The 24,686-nt window shown below is 42.2% G+C and overlaps 1 protein-coding gene and 1 pseudogene across 2 annotated transcripts in view; both read left to right on the top strand.

The window, feature by feature from the left end:
• TBC1D22B (TBC1 domain family member 22B) overlaps positions 1 to 15,615 on the top strand; it is an 82,873-nt gene extending 67,258 nt beyond the window's left edge. For both annotated transcript variants that reach the window (XM_037843598.1, XM_037843599.1), the window contains one exon: positions 13,619 to 15,615. In XM_037843598.1, the coding sequence (XP_037699526.1) occupies positions 13,619 to 13,747 (129 nt within the window). In that variant the 3' untranslated portion in view covers positions 13,748 to 15,615. The remainder of the gene's footprint in view (positions 1 to 13,618) is intronic.
• Positions 15,616 to 23,948: 8,333 nt separating this feature from the next.
• Positions 23,949 to 24,686, top strand: LOC119540180 (annotated as a pseudogene).

Here is a 24,686-nt window from a genome sequence, read left to right as displayed (position 1 = left end):
TGTCATTAGACCTCCAAATGGAGACATCAAGTAGGCAATTAATTCTTATGAGCCTGCAGTTCGAAAGGGAGAGGTCTGGACTGGATATATAAATTTAGGAGCCCTTGGCTAGATGGTGCTTAAAGTCAGGACGCTGGATGAGATGCCTAAGAAAGTGAGAATGGACAGAGAAGAAGGAGAAGAGGGCCAGCATCTGAGCCCCAGCACACTTCTTCACTAAGAGGTCAGGGAGAGGAGGCACAAAGGAGGCTGAGGTGGAGTAACCATGAGAATGCAGGGTCCTGGAGGCTTGAGAAGCTTCAAAGACTCACTGTGGAGGAGTACCAGGCAGCTGCTCCAGGAGGCCCAAGTGCTGGGGAAAACGAGAATTGAGGAGAAGAGTTACCAGACTCTGCAGTCTGCAGAGAGAAAGGCCTGAAGGTTGTTCATGGTCCCTACCTTTGAGGAAAGGGGAGGACTTCTGTTTTTCTGCTTTGTACATTTCTGAACTGGTTGGTTGTTTGGTTTGGTTTGGTTTTTAATGGGCATATATTTCTCTTTAAAGCAGAGGAAAAAGCAAGAGAAGGTTGAATATTCTTCTAAGCTTTAATGATGTAGGTGTTTTTAAGAGGGACAACATCTCCTTGTGATGCCCGCACAGCACTGTTCTGTACTTGAGGTTAGGTGATTATAGAACAGAAGCCCATGCAGCCGAGATGGAAAGACAGGACCCAACTTGCCCAAGTGAGGGCTTTGGAAGAAAAAGGAAAGCGCGGATGAGGTAACTTCCATGAGCAGATGCTAGGTGTGGTGCCGAGGTTGCGGGCTGCTGATTAAGATCTGTGGCTTCTGGCAGCGAGCAACATATGTGATGTCCTAAGATAAATGAGGACACAGGGCTGGAATGGCTGTATGCCGGGGTGAGCTATCAATTTTGATAATGTGGTTGAGGTGGAACAGGATATCGAAAGCATGAAGTCTAATTGAGTTATCATGAGCCAGGCTCAGAGAACCTTGTCATCTGTGATAAAAGTGCTTCCTAGATTAGCTGAGCAAGGTGGAGGTGATTCCTGGAATGGCTTTTAGCAATTCACAATATTGACAGCATTTAGCACAGTCCTCTATGACTTTAAAGCATGTTAGACATAGAGATCTTCTTTAGTGGGTAGCATATTTGATTTTCTGATGGGTTTGAGGTCTTTCTGCAATAACTCACAGAATAACATAGGGGATTTGTGTCTGCTGCTGTGTTAACACCTCAGTTAATCCCACTTATGGAGGTGTCTCACCTCTTTCTTCCAGACAAAATGGAATGGGTGATTAGATAATATGCAAAGTTCCTCCCACTGCCATGGTTCTATAATGTTCTATGAATAATAAAAGAAAAAGTATGCCTGGCTGTGTTGGGGTGGAGAGGCAATATCCTTTAGGAGACAGAAGCTTGACACAGGTATAAGGAACAAGGCCACAAGAGCACTGTGTAAAATGAGATATTGGACATGACCTCTGCAGACAAAGAAGTCCTCTACATCTTAACCACTAAAGGATGTTTGTAATTGAATCACTGCAAAGGAAGCTTTGTAAATGAATACGGGTATCCTAGACAGCCAAACAGGCCCAGCCTGCGAGAGGGAACCTAGGGCTAAAAGCTGCACTCAGTGGCTCAAAGACAAACCGGTGAAGTAGCTGCAGATATAGAAGTGGGAGTTGTGGCAGTTTCAGCAGACCAGCCATTTGTCACCCTCTTTAAGGGTGCAGCAAAGAAGAGCCAGGTTAAGGTGAGCCAGTGGAAGGGTATTCAAAGGGAAAGCAGCCACCTTCCAATACTACAGTGGTTAAGCCACAGTCTCTGGAGCTGGCCTGCGTGGGGCCAAGTCCCAGGGCTGACATTTTTCTACCTATGCAATCCTGAGAAAGTAACTTGGCCTTCTATGCCTCATTTTTCTCCTCTGTAAAATGGGAATAATAATATCTACCTCCTAGGGCTGTTAGGAGGATTAAACAGATTTATACATGTGGAGCAGTTTGAACAGTGTATTTGGCACAGAGCCTCAAAACAGTGAGCTTTTTATCATTATTAATATTATTACTACCTGCAATATAGTCCTGAAACTGGGAAGCAAAGTGAGGACAGAGCTTCAGGAACCCAAGGCTCTAATTACATGCTTTTAATTTACTGAGAAAACCATACTGGACGAATCCTGTGTAAAACTGCAGAACTGGATGAACAAACTGGGCTGGAGTGGAGGTGACAGAGTATGCAGGGGCAAAGGGCAGTGCCCCAACCTTGGGAAGAGCCCCCCAGAAGGAAGGGCACCTGCTTCTCCCTGGCCAGGCAGCTGTTTGGGGTCAACACCGGGGAGAAGGCACCAAACACAGACACCCGAGGGTCACATTAAGAGGTTCCCTTTCCAAGACCTCTGAGAAGGGACCTGAGGGCACATCTGTGCGCAGACACTTGGGGATAGAGTATTTCAACAGCCGGCTCCTCCCAAGGCTGTTGAAATGAGAGCTTCTGGCAGAGTGGGCCAAGTCTTTCATGGTGGAGGAGCCCTTGGTAATGCTAGCCTTCAGTCTATGCATGTGAAATAATAATGATAATAACCTTAGGTTGAAACGTGAAATTGTTATATTTTTATAGGTCAATATAAAAACATTGTTCAAATATAATGTTCAAATATTTCATAAGGTTCAATCTAATAATAGCTAATCCTTAGCACTTTTCACATGTCAGACACTATTCTAAATGTTTATCTCTGCTAATTCATTTAATCCTTGCAACAATCCTGTGGGGTAGGGCCTCATTTTATAGCGAAAGAAACTGAGTCAGTGTGATTTAGTAACTTGGCCAGGGTCACACAGGGAGACCCAGAATCCATGCTCCAAATCACTGTACTGGGTCGCCTCTACCTCAGAGCTCAGCCAGGCTGGAGCGCTTGAGCCAAACTCAGGCTGTAGCTGCTCCCAGGCAAGGACCTGCTCACTCCTGTCAACACTGCCCCTTCCCTGCCCCACCCCCAGCCCCTCTCACAGTCGATTGCTAGCAGGTTTTTTTCTTAGCAAACATGTTTTAAAACTGAAAAAGAATTACTCCAAGGTCCTTCTTTCAGACTCCAATGAGTCTAACCCCCGGGTTTTTTCCTTCCACTGCCGGAAGGCTCTGTGACATCCTGATTCCAGCTCACAGGTGGCTAGAAACCGTACCCCACGTATCTCTGTGGGAAGGAGAGGCGCTGATGATCACTGTGATTGACTGCAGGGAGCTCCCAGAGACTTATGCAGGTGGCTGTTTGTGAAACCCTGGAGCCACTGCCTCTGGCCCTGAGAGAGACGTCAGGCTTCAGCGTGTGCATGGAGGGCACACAAAGGGCGACAGTTGAGACTTAGGAGGGGCTTGGGAAAGGAAGGAATCCCCTCAAACCTAGTTGTCAAAATTTTTTTGCCCTTTTTTTTAATCTTGAAATTATTTTACCCTTAAAGAAAAGTTGCAAAAATATTAGAGTTCCCATATGCCCCCACGTATATTCACTTAATATTACATCTTCATAACCACGGTACAATTAATGAAACCAAGAAATTCTCATTGATGCAATACTATTAATTAATCTACAGCCCTTATTTGAAATTTACTAGCTTTCCCATTAATGTCCCTTTGCTGGGCTGGGATCCAATCCAGGATCCCAGTGTGGGACAGTTCCTCAGTCTTTCTTTGTCTTTCATGACAGAAAAATTTCAACTTTTGAAGAGCCCTGCTTAGTTGTTTTGTGGAATGTTCCTTAATTTGGGGTTGTCTGATATTTTATCATGATCAAATTTAGGTCATGCGTTCAGGGGAAGAATACCACGGAAGGGATGTGCCATTCTCGGTGCATCCTATCAGAAGATACCTGACCTGTGTGCCTCTACTGCAGACCTTGATCACTTGGTTAAGTTGGGGTCCACCACATTTCTCCACTACAAAGTTACTATTTTTCTCTGGGTAATTCATAAGTATTTAATCAGGATACTTTGATACTATGCAAATTACTTGTTTCTCATCATTCTTTTGCCCTCTAATTTTAACATCCACTAATGGTTCTTGCCTTCAACAGTCATTACTGTGGTATTTGCCTAATGGTAATTTTCTATTTTCTTCATTCCTTCTATATTTATTAATTGGTATTCTGCTGTAAGAAAGAGCTGTCCCTTCCCCCCGTTTTTTTTTTTTTTTCCTTATTCAATCACTTATTTATATCAATATAGATGCATGTATTTATTTTAGATGCATTTATTTTATGTGTTATCGAACACAATCATTCTTTATTTTGCTGCTCAAATTGTCCCAGCTTTTGCCCTTGGGAGCTCCTTCAAGTTGACTTTGTGTCTTTTTGGCATGTTCCCTCTTCTAGTTTGCTAATGCTGCCAGAATGCAAAATACCAGAAATGGATTGGCTTTTATAAAGGGGGGTTATTTGGTTACAAAGTTACAGTCTTAAGGCCATAAAGCATCCAAAGTAAGGCATCAACAGTAGGGTACCTTCACTGGAGAAAGGTCATTGGCATCCAGAAAAACCTCTGTTAGCTGGGAAGGCATGTGGCTGGCATCTGCTTGTTCCCAGGTTGAGTTTCAAAATGGCGTTCTCCAAAGCATCAGCTTTCAATGGCAATCTTCAAAATGTCTGTCTAGTCTGCAGCTTCTCTCCAAAATGTCACTCTTAGCTGCTCTGAGGTCCTTCTGTCAGTGAACTCCTTTATACGACTCCAGTGATCCAATTAACACCCACCCTGAATGGGTGGGGTGACATCTCCATGGAAATTATCCAATCAGACATTTCACTTACAGTTGATAGAGTCATATCTCCATGGAAACACTCAAAGGATTTCAATCTAATCAACACTAATACGGCTGCCCCCACAAAATTGCCTCAAAGATAATGCCGTTTGGGGGGACATAATACATCCAAACTGACATACTCCCCAACCCCATCATCTTTTCAGCACTTCCTTACTTTCTGGCACACATGAGGTGTTCCAGGCTTATATTGTATTTTTGTTATCCCTTTCCTGGGTAAGCCAGGTTTTTGCCACTAAAAATACTTAAAGATGTCATAGTAACTCTGGGAATAAGATTGTAGGAAAGCATTTGTCTGAAGTTCAAGAGCAGGCAAAACTAATTGATGGTGATGGAAGTCAGGCAGGTCAGTGGTTTTGGGGGAGGCAGTACTGATTGGAGAAGAACATAAACCTTCTTAGGCACATAAGTGTTCTCTGTCTTGATCTGGGTGGTCACATGGGGTGTATATATATAAAAAGTCACCAAGCTGTGCACTTAAGATTTGTGTACAAGTCATGCTGCATTTAAAAAGTTAAAAAAAAAATTACAGGAGAGCTTTTGATAGGAGAAGGGCACATCAGTTTGTCATGAAGCCACCATAGGAAGGTTGGAAGGAAAGCAAATGGTTGAGGAAAATGAAACAACATGAAAATCCACCCACCAAATAGACAGTTGACTGTGTGAAGTTATCCAAATCAAATCAGATAAATGCTTTTTTTTTCTCACATGGGAAGGCTCAAGAGTAAAGGAATGTATTTAAGTCTTGGCACCAAGCAAGGATCTTTACGTTATTGGTATCTTGGAGGCTTGAAGGTAGAACGGTGAGCACTGAGATTCGGGACTGCTGAGTCACAGAACCAGTTGGATGTAGGGGTGATGGCTGTAAGAGATTGTATGGCATTGAGTGTCTTAGACTCAGGGGTAGTAAAGGTGGGAAGCCTTGCTGGTAAAAGTAAGTTGTAGTCATGGTCAAATAGAAAGATGTCTGCCCAGGACTTAAACACCCTAACGCATAACCAGCAGGGCCAACATGTAAGTCGTGCACTGCCAAGGGAGTGGGTGGGGGCTTTTCTCACCAAGCTGGGAGCCTGAAGAGGGCCATATCTGCCCAGAGGCCAGGGCTGTCTGGGCTAACAGTAGGAGACCTGTTGAGGCCTCATGTTGCCACTGTGGATCCTAGAAGAAAGAGGAAATAAAGGGGACTCTCTGGGCAACTAGCTGGAGCAAATGAGAGCTGAAAGGTCTGTTGTCCTCACTCTGTAAGGCCCAAACAAAGAGCAGACCCCTTCTCAGTGCTTGCCTCTGGCCCACACTTTGCAGGGTGTAACCTTCCTTATGGCAAGGTAGAGGAGAGGACACTGTAGCCATGGCCAGCTATGCAAAGATATGTGGAAGGCTTTTCCTGGCAGAGGAAATATTCAGAGCAAAGGCCTGCATGGGTATGCGGTAAAGGTGTTGGGGGAGGTAAGAGGCAGAGAGAAGACAATGTGGCTGCAGTGTCATAAGATGAGGGGAGAGTGGCAAGAGCTGATTTTTGAGAAGACCACTGGAAAAAAATTGGGTTTTATTCTAAAACATTGAAACTGTTACCCTCTTGTTGCATCAACAGCCGCAGCCCTAAACCTGGCCTAGTAATGTCAAAAGACTTGACCTGCACTGTTAGCTCTTTGGGGATGGAGTAAGGAGGGATGCTTTGGTCCTGCTCTGGAAGGCCAGCAGAGTGAACTAGGCAGTCTCAGCGTATACTTTCCATTGTTAAATAACAAAATCATAGCAGCAAGAGTAGACTTTCACCAGCCACCTTCTGCCCAAGGCTAAAGTTGGAATGTTAAATGAGACTAGAAGAGCCACAGAATTTGGTCACTGGAAAACATTTTTTTGTTCTTAATACCCATTACACCATCAAGGCAGGTCATGGGTGTCAGACTTTGGGCAAGACAAATAACTTCTTTCCAAAGCAGGTTAATATAAGACCCAGGAGGACAGGAAATAGTTAAGTGAGTTCTGTGAGCAAAGAACTGCATGGCAGGCCCTTTGTGGGATAGTGCAGCCCCATGGCACTGGTTACAACTAGAACACAGATGAGTTGCCAGAAGGGAGAAGTGAAACACCTCCAAAAATCAGAACTTCAGCATGCATTTTGAAGAGCATGAGCTATGTCAAATTGTGGGCACACAGAAAATGAGACTAAAATAACCCACAGGAGGCCCCAGAACTTTTGACTTTAACCTAACGTATCTAGGAAAAGTGTGCAAAAGTGTGTGCCCCAAGGCAGAGAGAACCTAAGCAAATGCCTGTTCACCCTATAGTCTAAAAAGTGGTAGAAGGAAAATCAACATCTGTGAGACAGCCCAGAACATGGGAAACCACCAAGACTTTGGGGCAGGTGCCAACAAGGCCTTGGATGGCTCAGAACTGATTTTGAGAAGTACCATGGGGTACTCCAAAGGCCAATAATAATAAGTTCCTTTAAATATGTAAAAGAGGAAAAGGGCAAGAGAGTCATGGGATCAGCTGAAGACTCTAAACCAAATATCAGGTGGTCTCAGAATTCTTTGCTTCTACCTTTACAGAAGAAAACCTTGGAAAGTTTCCCACTCTGAAAGTGTCTTTTGTAGGAGACAGGTCAGAGTTGTTAAATGAAATAGTGCTAAGCCCGTAAACTATTCCAGGCCTAAATAACAAACTACATGTAAATAAATCCCTTGAACCAGATGGCATCCACCCACCACTTCTGCAGGAGCTCAAGGGGAACTGTGGAGTGTTGCCCAAGCGCAGACCCTGCTTTCACAGACAGTTGGTGAATTGCCAGTTTCAATCCTGCCCATAAGAAGGATTTGGCAGGAACTCTGGGGACTGAAGACCTTCTAACCAAAGCAAGCTGGTATGAGAAAGGGCATGATAACTACACAAGTAAACAAAACAAGCTGTTGAGGGGAACTTCACGTGGTTTCCTTTGGGGAATAAGCTTTCCTAATGCACTAGAATGCTTTGAAGCAGGGGAAACCAATGAATAAAGGTTTGATTTTCACAAAGTTTATATCCAAGGATATGTTATTGAACAGTTATGTTGGGACTAGGGGAAATGTTTTTCTGCCTCACTGATTCTCAATACAAGGGATTTTTTTAAAGTACTTATTTGACTAAGGAAGAATTTTTATATGCCCAAATACACTTTACATTTGGAAAGAATGTTCCAATATTGCAAAAGTGATTGTACGTGCAGTATCTTATTTAATAGTATATATTTTATATGACCTCCTAAGTTCTTTTGCTGTTAATTATTATCACCTGTCCTATCTTTTTACTTGGCCCATATTGCTGAGTAATACAGGACAAGCAGTATATAGTACAGTAGGTATGAGGACAGGCTCTTGAGGCAGATTGTCTGGATTTGGATCCCAGCCTAGCCCTGCTCATGATCTTGGGCAAGTTTCTTAACCTCTGTGGCTCAAAGTGCCTCAATGTCCTCATCTGTAAGAGGGAGATAATAGCACCTACCTCATAGGTTGATGCGAGGATTAAATGAGTTAATACATAGCATGCAGAAAGCCTTTAGAGCCCCATCTGGTGTGTAATAAGATGTGTGTAGTATTGATAAATGATGGCTGCCATTACAGTTATTATCCTTGATGTTCTCCCTCTTCCTCCTCAGCTCTTCCATCTGCTGTACATAACGTAATGGATTTTCCCTGCTCCTTTCCTTATCCAAGTCTCTTTCCTTATTACTTTCTACCTCTTCTCCTTTCTTCCCCTTCACACATGGCTCACATTCCTTCTCCTTTGGGATTTGTAGATTCTCAGGAGGTACCTGGCCATGCCCATTTCTGCCATTGCAGCCAATTTCAGATTTTCTTCTATAAAGGGCCATTGTCCCCTTTTCATTAGTTGGGAACCCCTCCTTGGCCTGCCCTTCCTCTCTGCTGCTTGCCCTACAGACTGTCTATTCCTCCCACTGTAGTATTTCATCTGCCTGTATGTCATGCTTAGTGCCCCCGTGAGCTGGCTTTGTAACAATCTTCAGTCTTTCCATGCCCCAGCAGTGTCTCTTCTCTACCCCTAGATAAAAGCATGCAATTTGAGATTAATACCTTTCTTCCTTAGCCATGATTATTTATTTTCTATTTTATTCATTTCCCAAATTTATCAACACATTGGGCAAAGTTTCCCCTTGTTGCAGCACTGCTATGGGGCTGCAGTTCCTCGGCATAGCCACCAGGGGGCAGAATGGTTCCTTACAGTGAGGCCTCAGTGCCCATCAGGGAGATGGGGAGAATAACTTGGACAGGTGTAGTTACTTGGAGGTTTCTGGTAAGGCTAGAAGAATAAGAAATCAAAGATGGATTCCATCCCAGCAAAAAATATTCTGTTCTGAGAGATCACACCTTTTTTGGTTGTTTTTATTTGTTTTCAATTATACAAGTATATTTAAAAATTATAAAATGCAAATAAGCAAAAGGAAAAAAAAGTAATCAGGTACCTGACTCTTACCATGATCACGTTGATATATTTCCTTTCAGACATTTCACCATACAAATCTACATGAGGAAGTACATAGTATATGTATATAACCATTTAAGGAACCATTTTGTTTTGTACCTCTTGTTTTGCAGCATGCTTTTTATCACTTTACAAATTATAGTGAATGCTCTATGATGTCAAAAAGTATAGATCTACACACTCCCTTTAGTATATGGATGGATGAGTAGAAAAATGGGGACAAAAACTCAATGAAAAATAGGGTGGGATGGGGGGAATGATTTGGGTGTTCTTTTTTACTTTTATTTTTTACTCTTATTCTGATTCTTTCTGATGTAAGGAGAATGTTCAGAAATAGACTGGTGATGAATGCGTAACTATATGATGGTACTGTGAACAGTTGATTGTACACCATGGATGATTGTATGGTATGTGAATATATTTCAATAAAACTGAATTTAATTAAAAAAAAAAAAAGTATAGATCGAGGTGTGACATGAGGGAGGGATACCAGCCAAGGAACCTTAAGGATTACAGACATTTCTAATCACTCCAGCCTCCTCTCCTTTTAAAACTTAGACAAGCTGGAAAAAATAATTTTGGGAGTTCCTTGTTGGCCAGAAGATGTAGGCTCCCTTGCACCCATACAACCAAGGTTATTGACACAGTCCTCTGAAATAACTTCTGCTTTTTAAAAAAGACAAGAGGGAAGAGGGGCCTGCCCCATCAAGAGGGCAGAGTGAGATGCCTCAGAGCTCCGTCCCCCAACAGAAGCTTTATGCAACCAGCAAGAACTGGAAGAAACATCTTTCTCGAAGCTCCAGAAAACAGTTAAAGGACTGCAGTAACAGGGCAAGTGCTCTTTCAAGAAAAAGGCTAGTAAAAAGTGGTAGGCTCTCGTGGGGTCCTGGTTGACACCCTTCTCACCCCTCCCTGGCTTGGTGTGGAGCTGGCCTGTGCTTCTATTGCGGACTTCTGGTCCCAGTGCTAGAGGGAGCACTATACCCTCACGCACATACTGGGAACATGTGTGTCTGGCCCAGGCTGTCTGCTTGTGGCCTGAGGAGCTCACCATCCCAGAACTTGCCCTGTGTATAGAAAGCAGCTCACAGAGTACTCCAGAACACTGTGGGAGAGCAGTCAAGTCCAGCTGCCTGGGGCAGGATACTGCTGGCTGTAGGACTGGGAGGAATCTGTTTCCTAGGGAAGAGGGGACTTCAGAATCATGTAAACAGAGGAATTCCTAGCGCCACAAGCACATGCCCAAGACAAGACACACATGCAGAAAGGATCAGGGTAGCTCCTATACTTTGGCTTGGAACTATTCTTCAGATTCACTGTATGAATAAGCCCTGAAGGAGAGCAGTCTCACAGGTAAATCTGCAAAGACTGGAAAAGGTGTTTTCTTTTATTCCTCTTCTCCCCTCTTCTCCTCCTCTTCCCCCTCCCCCTCTTCCATTTCCTCCTCCACCTCTCCTTTCTCTCCTCTTCCATTTTTTGTTAGCTCCTGGCATTCAAGAAAAGCTCTGTCATAACACTATCTGGATATAAGCTTAGCAGACTCCTCAGAGTCTAAATTCTAGCGATAACACATTAAAATACCAAAATGTCCAGGTTTCAACAAAAGGTTACAAAACATAAAAAGAAGCAATGGCCTAGGCAAAGGAGAAGATTAAACCATTAGTGATGACCAGAACTGAGACATACCAGAAAAAAGACCTTTAAAAATGGTCGTAACTGCTCAAAGAGCTCAAGGAAAATCTGGTCAAAGAACCAAAGGAAATCAGGAAATAAGAGATGAACATAAAGAGAATATCAATAAAGAGATGGAAATTATGAAAAGGAACCAAACAGAGCTGAAGACCACAGTAATAGAAATTTAAAACTCCCTACAGGGGTCAACAGCAGGTTGGAGCTGGCAGAAGAGAGAATCAGAGAACTTGAAAGTAAGAGTTGTAATCTTTCAGTCTGAGGACCAGAAACAAGGAAGTACGAAGAAAAGTGAATAGAGTCTGAAGAACCTGTGGGACATCATCAAGTGTACCAACAGATGCATTGTGGGATCCAAGAAGGAGAAGAAAGAGAGGGGCAGAGAGAATATTCAAAGAAATAATGGCTGAAAACTCCCCAATTTTAACAAAAGACATAAATATTTTCATCCAAAACACTCAACACACTCCAAAAAGGATAAACCCAAATAAATCCACACTGTAGCATATTTTAATCAAACTGTCAAATGACAAAGATAAAGAGAGAATTCTGAAAGCTGCAAGAGAGAAGCAACGTGTCATATATAAGGAAACCTCAATAAGATTAAGTGGCAGTTTTTCATCAGGATCCATGGAGGCAAGAAGTCAGTGGGAAGACAAATTTAAAGTGCTGGTAGCAAAAAATTGCCACCCAAGAATTCTGTATCTGGCAAAATTGTCTTTCAAAAATGAGGGAGAGATTAAGACATTCCCAGATAGACAAAAGATAATGGAGTTTTTCACCTCTAGACCAGCCCTTTGAGAAATGCTAAAGAGAGCTCTGCAAGTTGAAAGGAAAGGACAGTAGACAATAGATTAAAGCCACATGAAGAAATAAAGATCTCAGGTGAGGGTAACAACATGGGTAATTATAAATGCCAATACTATAGTATTTTCTGTTTGTAACTTCACTTCTTACTTCCTACAGGATCTAAAAAGCAAATGCATACAATGTATCATATTGTTGTTCTGTCATCTTCAACACACTAATCTTATGTTCTAAGATGACTGCCTCTACTCTTCCATTCCTATCTGTCTTTAAGTCAGTGGGAAGGGGAGAAGGAGAAGTTAGGGAAGGACCCAAAAGTTGCACCTGTCATTTCCATTCACATCCCATTTTACAGAACATACATAGCGCTAATGGGCCATGGGCAACTTTGTCCCAGCTAAACTTCTGTTACTGCAGGAAGAAATCTTGTAAAATATGTGTAAGAGCTCTACACTGGAAACTACAAAATATTGCTGGAGTGCTCAGATCAGCTAAAGGCAGGGTTTAAAAAGTAATCATAGCACATGGGCAGACTGCTGGCATTCTGTGCATTATCTATTTACGTCACTCACTCCTCTTTCTAGGTGGTTGTTTTCCTTTCTTCTTACTGAGTTGTAGGCATTCCTTAGTGATTGTGGATATTAACCTTTGAGCTTTTATAGTTATTACAAATATTTTGTTTCTTGTATTTTAACTCTGCTTTTGGTGTTTTCTTGGCATACTGAGGTTTCAAAATTGCATGTAATCAAACCTGTCAATCTCTTACGGCTTCTGGGTTTTGTGTCTTGCTACTTACTTTCATAGCCAGGAAAATAAAAATAATACCCAGTTCAGAAAGAGAGATAGAGAATGAACATGAAGCAGCAGCAACTAAATTACAGAGATAACCTAAATGCGCACATTCGCTTTTGATTCTAATATCCTTTTTATCAGCTATAGCCATAGAGCTGTTTGAGGGAACAAAGTCAAGTGGACTTGGGCTTTGAAAACTGAATAGGATTTAGATAGGTGGGAGAGAAAAAAGGTGGTGTTCCAGGTGAAAGAAAGCATAAATTGAGCCATGGAGGCAAAGTAAATTTGGCTGAGAATGGACCTGGCTGGATGAGGCATGCACCTTGGTAGCAGCAGGAAATAAGGTGGGCAGGCAGGTTGAGGACAGTCTTTGGAGAGCAAGGCAGAGGATAAATACGGTGATTACAAGTGAACTTTGGGATTAGGAGAAAGAAGTCAAATGCAAAAGAATATGTCCTACAGTCTTATTAATAAAGGTAAAAAAATTTAAAAAAAGGTGGGAAGACAAATATCTAACAAAGGGAATGGTTGAATAAATTAAGGTATAGCCACATGATGGAGTACTAACATTGAGAATTACCAGTTTTGAAGGCCGTGTGGAAAAACATGAAAATTATAGTTAAAAAAAAAAGTGATAAAAAAGCATATAAAATCATAATTATAATTACAACTATTTAAAGAAATATGCTTGTGAAAAAAGATTGAGAAGGAATACTGCAAAATCAAGAGAGGTATATTTAGATAGTGAGTGATTATTTTTCTTTGAAAAATCGTTTATTGTTTTCATTCTCTACTTAGAATATTTTCTAAGAGGCAGGTTTTAGTGGATCAGAGAATCAGAAAAGGCTTTCAAGGCTTCCTGAAGGTGAACTAGGGGCCGGGGGCTGTGTGCTGCTTGGGAGCAGGGGGCCGGGCTGGCTCTTGAGAACGTGTGCTCCAGGAAGAAGGGGTCCTGTTCCAAGCCTTGAAAGAGAAGGCCTGCTGCTGGTCCCTTGGTCTGCAGCCTGGGAATGATAAAAGTCTTCTCTTGTATTCCAGGGTCTCCTCATGCTGCTACAGAACCTACCTACAATACACTGGGGCAACGAAGAGATTGGGCTGCTTCTCGCTGAGGCATATAGACTCAAGTACATGTTTGCTGATGCCCCCAATCACTACCGCCGATAGGTGCTGCCTCCCCACGGGGACCCAGACTGCCCCATCTCTGATGGCAATCTGATCACTGTGGCCACTGTGCAAGCTGTGGACCCTGGCCAGGAACCACTCCTGCTGTAAAAAGCTCACACCCGCCACCCAGGTCTTAACTTTCTGGTGTGCCTGTCCACCACTCCATGTCTCTGGGTGCATCTCTTGGACCACTGTCAGTATTTCATGCCATGTGGATGGGCCCAGCTCTGGGAGAGGACAGAAAAGGAGGTACAGGGTTGTCTGCCCCTTTAAAAGAAACCGGACAAAAGAAGGGGAAGACTCAGGGTCTCAACTCACATTGCCCCTACATGGACTGGCTGTCTCACCTCCCCAACCCAACTGATATGTTGCTCTTCGTGAAATAGTTTGATTTGATCGCAGGTCAAAACGCCTTATGTTTAAGACTCCTGGCCCCTCTCCCTCTCCCGTTTTCTAGCCCTTCTCCTTCTGCCCTAGACTGAGCCAGTGAGGAGCAGCTTTTCAAGACCACTGCTCTCAGGTGGAGGAGGTACTGAGGCTTTTAACTCTGGGAAGAGACCTACACCCAAGGGCTAGGAATTTTATTTTTCCCTTCCCCACCAGATATCTGTATGTGTGTGTGTGTGAGAGTGTGTATGCATACACACCCATCAGCATTTAGGTACATGTCTGAATGTCTGTCTCCAGACTGGCCTGACTAGAACCATCCGGGAAGGGCCTCAGTCACCAGGTATACAAGCATCCCTTGAGAAGGATCAGGGCAGGGGGGAGGAGAGGCTTTTTAGCTCTCCGAACCCTTTTCCATGTTGACCCACTCCAAGATATTATGTGTAAATTGTGTTATTATGTATATGGGTAAGGATGTACAAATATATGTCCTCTTTGTAGCAGATATGATTTTATATTTATAATGTGCATCACCATGTGAAAGCATTCTAGGTCACTGGCACAGATGAAGTTGCCAGGCAAGCGGCTTCAGTGACCCAGGCTGGTTTCAAGTGCCCTCCTGTGAGGGAAATGGGATGGTCATCTGCGTGAGTGAGTGTAGCTGAGCAGATGGCACTGCTTTTAAAACCAGTGGCAGCTATCCCAAGCATCAGTATCCCAGTTTTTCTCTCCTCCCCTTTCTCCCCACTCCTCCTTGGGCCTTTCTGGAGCATCTTCCCTGCTCCCTCCCCCTCTTCAGCAGAAAAGGATGTGAAGACACAACTCCCTTCCCTTCACCCCTAGCAGCCTCCCAGAGAGGGGACTGCAGAGACAGAAGCCCCTTCTGCATGATTTAGCCCCTGCCTTTTCCCCAGAATCTGGGGAGGACTTTTATTTTTTATATTTTTTAATCAGCATTTTATTCAGGACAGAAGTTAGGACTGACTAGTCAGTGCCAAGGAAAGGAAAGGGGTTTCCAGTGTGTCCCTGGTGTTTTGGGCTCTTCTCAGTATTCACACTGTCACCATCATACTCACACAGCACATGAGACTTGCGACCCATGTTTGATTTTTGGTATTTGTTAGTGGGGGGGGGGGGTGGCAAGCAGCTGTCATCCTCTTAGGAAGCCAAGCCGTGTTCCCAGTGGGTGACACCTTGAGCCTCATTGCCAGCTAAGCCACACCATGCCAGTATATGTTAAGTTTGTCATCTGGAACTGTTTCTCAGGCATTCTTCCTAACCCTTTTCCTTTTCCCCTTTTGTGTGCCTCAATAGTTTCCTTCACTGAGTGAGAGGATTTGTGACCCTCCCTCAACCAGACTAATTAAAGAAAGACACTTGTGTTCCCAAGTGGTGGTTTTATTTTTTTAGTTTTTATGTTTGTATGGGAAATTGTGGATAAAGTGAAAGAATTGTAAATAAATAGTGTATTTCCTCCTCTATCTGCTCATTTTTCTCCCATGGATTTGTGTAACCTGGAATCAAAGGAGCCTCCTTTCCTTTCCTTGCTGATACTGGTTAGTATGTGACACAAGCCTTCTCTAGGGCAAGCAGGGGACTAACAGATCAAAAGGCATTCTCAGAGGAAGGATGTCAGCAAACATTCACTGAGCACTACTCTCTGAAAGATACTGTGAGAACTACAAAAATGGATGACTTGGTTCCTAATAGCTGACATTTATAGAGCACCTTGTGATGTGCTGAGCACTATGATCAGCACTTTACATGGATTACTTCATTTACTCCAAAGGGGTATATGATCTAATGGAAATTAGAAAAGGGACTGGGATTTCATTGCTGGACAAAAGCCTAGAAATGGCTAGTTCAACACCCCCCATTGTTCACAGATGAAACCCCACTCAAGGCGAAGGAAGGAGGTATCAGGTTCAGGACAAGAATACAGGTTTCCTGGCTTGTCTGTTAAGTGTTTTTCCCACAAAACGTGTAGAACTGAAATGTGTCCAGAGTCTGGCCCTGCATTTAGAATCTTCTTTAAGGTTTCTTGATTGTTTGGTGGTGGTGGTTTTTCTCCTGGCAACCTTACTGTGAAATGTCTCAAGAAAGGTTGTTGACTGCACTTTTCATCTACAAAGGATTCATTGGAATGGTTTCTCCATCCAGTAGCTCCTTTCTTGGATTAATCTTAAAATGTTTCTTAGTTTCAGTCATTAGTAACTATGTAAGGATTAAATTCAGCTGCAAGTATCCAAAACCAAAAATAACAATGGTTTACACAAGATGGAATTTACTTTTCCCCTCACTAAAAGTCTAAAAGTAGGCAGCCCAGGGTTGCTATGATGGCTCTGTTTACAAAGTCCTTAGGAACCAGGACTCCTTCCCTGGGTCTTCATGGCCCAAAATGGCAGCTAGCACTCCAACTATTACATCCACTTCCCAAGCAACTGGATGGAATAAGGAAGGGGCAAAGAAAGAATGAAGGAGACATGCCAACAGTCTCAAGGAAAGTTCAGGAAGCTGCCCCACAATTCTTGCACTTACGACTCATAGGCCAGAACTTGGTCCCATGGTTGGTCACAGCTAGTTGCGAGGAAGGGTGAGGGATTTAGTCTATTCCTGGCCCCCATATTCCTGGCTTAAAAGCAGGATTCTGTTACACTAGGAAAAGAGGAGAGAAGATATTAGGATTCAAGTAGCAATCTCTACCATAAGAACTTCTGAAAATAAGTTGAAAATAGAAACCAGAGTTTCCATGACCATTAGGGAAATCTGACTTCGAAATTCAAGTGACTGTTCACAATTAAATTTAGAAGTTAACCTTTGTTAAGTTGATATTTGGACTGAGGCCATTAATTGTTTCTGGGGTTGATAGAGAAAATAACTAACCTGAACTAGTCTTCATCCAAAAATTCAGCTTTTCATTTATGCAGGAAGCCAAGCATTTCCTGAAATGTTTGCTCATGTCTAAAGAATTGATAAAACCTTTCAAACTAATACTGGCATACACTGACCTGTAGGTTACACAATGTTTCTGCAGTCTAAATCTCTACAGTTCTACTTAAATCAGCCCTACCTTTGTTTTTACTCATCTGTGCAGAAATAGTGGTCCAGATTCCTCAAATAGTGACCTCATTTAGTTCCAGAGGCAAGAGCCTCTTGTTGAAAACATTGCTTGTCGTGGATTGGACTTGCCATGTCAAATGGTGTGGAAAGCTTTGAGGATTTGGAGACAGAAACTAAGCCTCAGTAACAGTCCCTCTTATCTTTCTACCAGATTTCCAACACTCACTTCCTGGTCAGAGACAGTTTTAGAAACTGCCTTGGATATCAAAGAGGTGATTTTAGACTCGTGGGATGAAACAAATGAGATTCACACAGAATCAGAGAATATAAAAGCATATTCCCATGAGACCAGAATCTTCTGAACCCATGCCAGCTTATATGGTTAATTGCACCACATCCACAGCTATGGCAAATCAAAGCATCCCCTGAGGAAAAGCATCCCCTTATTTTGGCAAAGGCCAAATTAGAATTCTTAGACGCAGGGAGAACCCCTGTTCAGTTTGGTTCTGCAGGTGGTGTATGAGTTGTGACTTCTGGGTAGGGAGTGTGATAGCCCCTGTCTGAAGTAATAACTGTGATGGGGAATCTGGAAGCCAGACCCTGTGGACTCACTAGTTTCACTGTAAAGACAAGCTTATCTCAGCCAAGCTTATGTCACCAATGACCCCACTATACCTATCCCACCCCATTCAGCTATCCGAGAGAGGAAAACCCAGGCTTCTCTTCAAACCACTGGTCCCCAAACTTCCTTTCCATCCTTTTACTTTTAGCCTATGTATCTCTGTATATTTAATGTGGATTTCTTATAGATAGGATATAGTTGGCTCTTATTTTCTAATCCACTCTGACACTGTATTCTTTAATTGCTTCATTTTGACCATTTATAATTAATATTATTTATATGGTTGGGTTTAGGTTTATCATTTTATTTGTTTTCTGTTTGCTACTTTTGTTCTTTTGTTCCTTTCTCACCTCTTTCCTGCCTTCTTTTAGATTGTGTGACTATCTTTTAGTATTTCATTTTAATTTATCTGTTGACTTTGGCTATATCTCTGTATTTTTTTTAGGCGGTTTCTCTAAGGATTACAATATACATACCTAACTGTTCACAGTCTACTTATGGTAAATATTTTATGACTTCAAGTAAACTGTAGAAGCTTTGTGTTATAGTTGCCAATGAGTTAACATGTACATACAATGAAAACCCCATCAGACACTGTTACAATTTTTGCTCTCAAGTTTCCCTCTGGTATTGCTAATTCCAACCTGAAGAACTTCCTCTAGTACTTCTTTTAGAACAGGTCTGCTACCAATGAATTCTTAGTTTTTCTTCATCTGAGAATGTCTTTATTTTGCCTTCATTCCTGAAGACGTTTTCTTGGACTATAGTTATTTCATCACTTTAAAGCTGTAACAGTCTTCTTGTTTCCATAGTTTCTGATAAGAAACCAATAGTCATTGATATCATTGCTCTATATTTAATTCATCATTTTTCTCAGGCTGCTTTTAAGATTTTTTTCAGAAACTTGATTTGTGTCTGGGTGTGTGTGTCTGTTGTTTATTTTTTAAATTTGTTTTGTGTTTATCCTGTTTAGGGTTCACTGAGCTTCTTGAAGCAATTTTATGTCTTTCCCCAAATTTGAGAAGCTTTCAGCTATTATTTCTTCAAATATTTTTTTCTGCACCAATCTCTTACACCTCTTCTGGAACTCCAGTGATATGAACGGTGCACCCACCTACAGGCACCGAGGCTTTGTTCACTCTTTTTTTCAGTCTTTTTAAAAATTTTCTCTTCAGATTGGATTTTTCCTCTTGATCTGTCTTCAAGTGCATTGACTGCTTCTGTCGTCTCCATTCCGCTATTAAACCCATTCTATGAATTTTTGTTTCAGATACTGTTTTTTGTTTCTAAAATTCCCATTTGGTTCTTTCTGTAGTTTCTATTTCTCTGCCGAGAGCATTCATCTTTCCCTTCATTTAAATGTGTTTACCTTTACCTCATGGAGCATAGTTTTGTTTGTTTGTTTGTTTTTGTTTTTTTGTTAGATTAAAGCCTGTTTATTTTTGCCTTGCAGTTCTTTTTATGGAGCATAGTTATAATACCTGTTTTTAAGTCTTTGTCTGATAATTCTAACATCTGGGTCATCTTGGGGTTGGCATCTTTTGATTGTCCTTTCCATGAAAATTGGTCATGTTTTCCCCCTTCTCTAAATGTCAAGTAATTTTCCCCCTTCTCTAAATGTCAAGTAATTTTGGATTATATACTGGGCATTTCAAATATTATGTTGTGAGACTCTGGATCTTGTTAAATCTTCTAGAGGATGGCTCAGCAAACTACAGCCTGCTAGCCAAATCCAGCCCTCTATTTTTGTAAATAAAAGTTTTATTGGAATACACCCATGCCTATTCATTTACATATAGTCCATGGCTACATTGACACTATAGTGACAGAGTTGAATAGTGGTAATAGAAACTGTATGGCCTGCAAATCCTAAAATATTTGCTATCTGGTCCTTTACAGAAAAGGTTTGCCAACCTCTGTTCTAGAAAATGTTGATTTTGTTTAGTTTAGTTTAGTTTTGACAGGCAATCAACACAGTCAGGTTCAGACTGCAAGTTCTGTTTCATCTTTTGTGGACTGTGGCTCCAATGTCAGTTCAGTTTTTCAGAGGCTTTACAAAACATGTGCTGGTTCATACACAGAGTGAGGACACCCCTTTCTCCAGATCACTCCTCTCTGGGATTCCTCATACACTTGCTGGCTCACAGGAGCTCTTTTTCCTAGTCCATTAGCCAGAATGGCAGTTTCTCTTGAAATTTTAGCCACCCTGCTACTGCTGCCTCTGCTCCACAACTGAGGCCTGCCTTTAGGACACGTCCAGGAGAGAGAGAGAAAAAAAACAACTTTTTAAAGGGATTCTCCTCATACTCTCTGGGTTTGGAGGGACCCTTTTCCCCAATCCTCTACTCAGAAAGTTGGGGTTTATCTCAGCGTTTTTGCTGCCTGTATTACTGTGCCAGTTTGGATATATTATGTCCCCCAGAAAAGCCATGTTCTTTAATGCAATCTTATGGAGGCAGACTTATTAGCCTTTTGATAGGGGTGGAAACTTTTGATTAAATTATTTCCATGGAGGTGTGGATCCCTCCCACTCAGGGTGGGTCTTGATTGGTTCACTGGAGTACTTAAGAGAACTCAAGAGCTGATACAGCTGCTGACACTTGAGATGCTTGGAGATGCAGCAGAAGGACATTTGGAGATGCTGAGCTAAGAGATGAAGCCCAGAGTTTGCCCCAGAGAAGCTAAGAGAGGACCCCCAGATGCTTCGAGAGAAACACCCTGGGAGAAAGAAGCAGAGAGCTGAGAGACGCTAAGAGAGACAGAAGCCCAGAGACGTTTTGGAGAAAGCCATTTTGAATACAACCTGAGAGCAAAGAAACAGCAGACGCCAGCCACGTGCCTTCCCAGCTGACAGAGGTGTTCTGGATGCCATCGGCCTTTCTTCACTGCAGGTATCCTCTTGATGCCTTAGTTTGGATGTTTCATGGCCTTTGAACTATAAATTTGTAACCTAATAAACCTCCATTATAAAAGCCGATCCATTTCTGGTATTTTGCATAACAGCAGCTCTAGCAAACTGGAACAACTACTGTGCAGCTCCCCAACTTGGGCCTACTTTCACATCAAAGCTTTGAGAGAAAAGAGGAAAAAATTAAAGGAAACTCATTACTTACATATTGCTTCTTCACGCTTTGACTCCCCTTCCCAGTTCTCTTGCTTGTTTACTTTTCAGAGTCCTCAGGTATTTTGTCCAGAGTTTTAAGTTATAATCAGTGAGAGGGAAAGAGGCGTCAGTGGGCTTACTCCATCTTCTCTGGCACCAGAAATTCTCCAAACTTTTACGATCATAAGCTACAGTAAAAAAAATACATTCTATGTTAAGGCCAAAAAATACACACACGTAAAAAACTTACCCTTATTGTGAGTGATGGCCCCTGATCTATACTATTATATTCTGTTTTTTAAAATGCTGGTCAATACTCATTACTCACTGTTAACCTGAGTATTAAAAAACACTGCCCTAAACATTATTACTGAAATGGGAGGGCAAGACTGCTACTACCTGAATCAAACTTAAGCACATTTCAACAAGTCCTAAAAAATACATACCAGAGCTGATGCTATAAATGTGTGAGTCAAAAAATATCATGAGAATGCATTATAACTTTGGATTGTAGAACTTAAGTTTCTCCATGTGAGAAACTCCTCCCCACCCCCTTCTCCTCTTCCCCAACCCTGGACAAAGGTGAACTGAGTTAGAGATCTTAGTGATTTTTGTAGTCCAAAAATCAACTTCATCACCCCAAGACTAAATTTTATATGAGGCAGTTGATAGTATGTATTACTTGCAAAATAAGCCGCCTGAAGCCAACTTTGCAGCTTCGGAGAAGAGAGAGAGGAACACAAGTTGGTAATTATTGATGCCTGGCTCCCACTGCCTTTTTTCACTCCCTCTTGCCTCCTTCCTTTTTTTCCTTCCTCTCTTCCCCTCCTTAATAACATCAGATGGGTAATAAATCTTTGAACTGGAATCTGATCCTTGGCAAGACTTAGCTGCTTAAAGGAACAATGAAAAATAGGAGTCTCAACATTTTGTTGGGGTTCCAACAAAAATAGGGTGAGGTGGTTGCCTGCAATACTCATTTTAAGGATCTCCAAAACAGCCCCTTTGATTACTGATTACAGATACTTCTAGAATATAATAAAGTTGATTAAAGGTGTCAGAAATACCTTATGATGTGATACTTAAAACCCTATGTTTTGGATGGTTTCTATGCTGTGTGAATATTGCAGAAGGGGGATGAATCAGTAAAAGGGCAGAGTGAATGAGAATATGGGGCACACACATGGCACACACATGGGCTGGCTCATCCCATCTGGGAGTTCACCCCCCTACAGTTGCCCTGAATTACTCCAAGGGAATCCATCTATGTACTCCTTGCCCACACCACTCCCAAGATGCCTGAATGTAGCTATCTATTGAAAAGTTGGTCTGTGATCTCAAGATGAGAGAGAACTAAGGGAGAAACATGGGACTTCACTTGAGGTGCTCCATCAAGACCCCTTTCTTCTCTGCTCAGTCTTTCAGAAACATGATGAAAACATTCCATATCACCCTTACTGAACCTCACACAGAGGATCCACTGTTCAAATCAACTGGCAGAGCTGCGCCCCCAAAGTGGTTCAGTCCTTGCTCACAGAGGCAACTATTTGGTTTAGACATTTAAAAAACCCATCTTGCTGACTCTCCATTCTCCCACAATAGTAGCTAACAATTACTGAGTACTTACAATGTATCAGTCATAACTATATTACAGGAATTAACCAAATTAATCCTCATAACAACTCTATAAGTTAGGTGCTATCACTATCATCACTGTCATCTGACAAATGGAGAAAATGAGATTTAGAGAAGTAAAATAACTTGTCCAAGTTCTCATATCTAATAAGTAGCAAGGGTAGGATTTGAACCCAGTCAGCCCGGCCACTACAATACTACAGTAGCCTCCAGTTTTCACTAATGAAGTAAGTAAAGGTTGGCCTTACATAAATGTCACGGAGTGGGACAAATGTGATCACTGGTACTCCACCCTTTCAATCCATCTCCAGAGAGATAAGAAGAAAGGGAAAGAGAGAGGCAGCTAACTGTCCACCAAAATTCATGCTCTCCTTTCCTCAATATGGAGTTGTTTTGGGGAACTGGCTTATCAATCAGGCAGTACATTTCTCAACCTCCTTTGGATCTAAGTGGGATCATGTGACCAGTTATCTTCAATAAAACATAAACCGAAGGGTGTGCGTGAATTTGTGGATGAGGCGTTAAGAAGCAGGCATGCCTTTTCCATTCTCTTCTTCTTTTTGATTTCTGGATGCAGAGGACTGCAAGCCCTGGGTAGTAGAGAAGCCACAGGATGAGAGCAGCCTGAGCTCCTGAATGACTTAATGGAAGGCTGTCTCCCGACGAGGAGTGCTGCACTGAACAATTATGGGAGTAAGAAATAAACTTCTCTGTTAAGCCACTAAAATTTGGGGTTTGTGTGTTACAGCAGCTAGCATTACTCTAACTACTATATAGAGCTGCTCCCACACTCTTCCTGTTGCAGTTCTTTATTGCTGCATAACAAACCACTCCACAACTAAGTAGCTTAAAATAACCACTAAATTATGCACACAGACTCTATGATGAAGTTAGGAACTCAGTAAGGGCCCAAAAGTGATGGCTTGGATATACTCCATGATAACTGGGGCCTCAGCTGGAAAGACTCAAAAGTTGGGGGTGATTAACTGGCAGGGAGGTGGTATCATCTGGGGCAATTTCACTGCCATGTCTGGCAGTTCACGGTGGGTGTCAGTAGAGACTGTTGGCCAGAACAGCTGCGTGTGACCTCTCCGTGTGCCCTCTTTCTCTAATTCTTCATGGATAGTGATTGGCTTCCAAGAGTGGGCATCACCAAATGATCAGGTGGGAGCTTTATCAATCTATGGAGTCACATTCTGCTTGGAGTCACAGGCCCACCTAGATTCAAGGGGAAAGATTATGGAGTACAACTTGAAATGTCTTATTGTCACACTGTAAGAGTACATGGGGCTGCCTCCTTCTTCTGCCGCTCCTGGTGCTGCTTGTGTGCTTGTACTGCATGGACCTGCTACCTCCTTTGTGAAGAGGTAGCTGAGGAGACTCCAGCTCTCGCCATGGCCGACGAAAAACCCGAGCAAGGAGTGAAGACTGACAACAACGATCATATTAATTTGCAGGTGGCAGGGCATGATGTTTCTGTGATGCAGTTTAAGATTAAGAGGCATACACCACTTAGTAAACTAATGAAAGCCTATTGTGAATGACAGGTTTGTCAATGAGACAGATCAGATTCCGATTTGACAGGCAGCCAATCAATGAAACAGACACACCTGCACAGCTGGAAATGGAGACTGAAGATACAACGGTTGTCTTCCAGCAGCAGACAGGAGACGTCTATTAACAAGGGTCTTAACTCCAGAACTCTGTTCCTACAGACCAGGAATACAATCTCAATTAGAAAAACCGCAATTTGGTTCCACCACATCCTGACTACTACAGTATAGTTTTCTCTGTTCTTTCATTTTACCCTTCCCTGTTCCTTTATTGTACATAACGTAGCTACTGTATGTGCACAAGCATATTGCTGTTTTTTTTCTTTACTAAATGGCCAATGGTATGTTTTGATCAACATCAAATGGAGATGGGATGGGGAAAAATCTGGTTCTGTGAAAATACCCTCTTTTTCCATTAGTGGCATGCTCATCCAACTCTTAACTTTATAGCACAGTAAGTTATTTTGCTCTCAGTATTTAACAAAAACCAATGACATGAAAAATCCTTGCATGCCTTGTTCGATTGGAGAATTTTAATGTTTTTCATTTATCATTGTAAAACCAAGGACAATTTTATAA

Source organism: Choloepus didactylus, chromosome 7 (assembly GCF_015220235.1).
Source record: "Choloepus didactylus isolate mChoDid1 chromosome 7, mChoDid1.pri, whole genome shotgun sequence".
Classification (NCBI taxonomy): Eukaryota; Metazoa; Chordata; class Mammalia; order Pilosa; family Megalonychidae; genus Choloepus; species Choloepus didactylus.
This window is presented reverse-complemented; position numbering and strand designations above follow the sequence as displayed.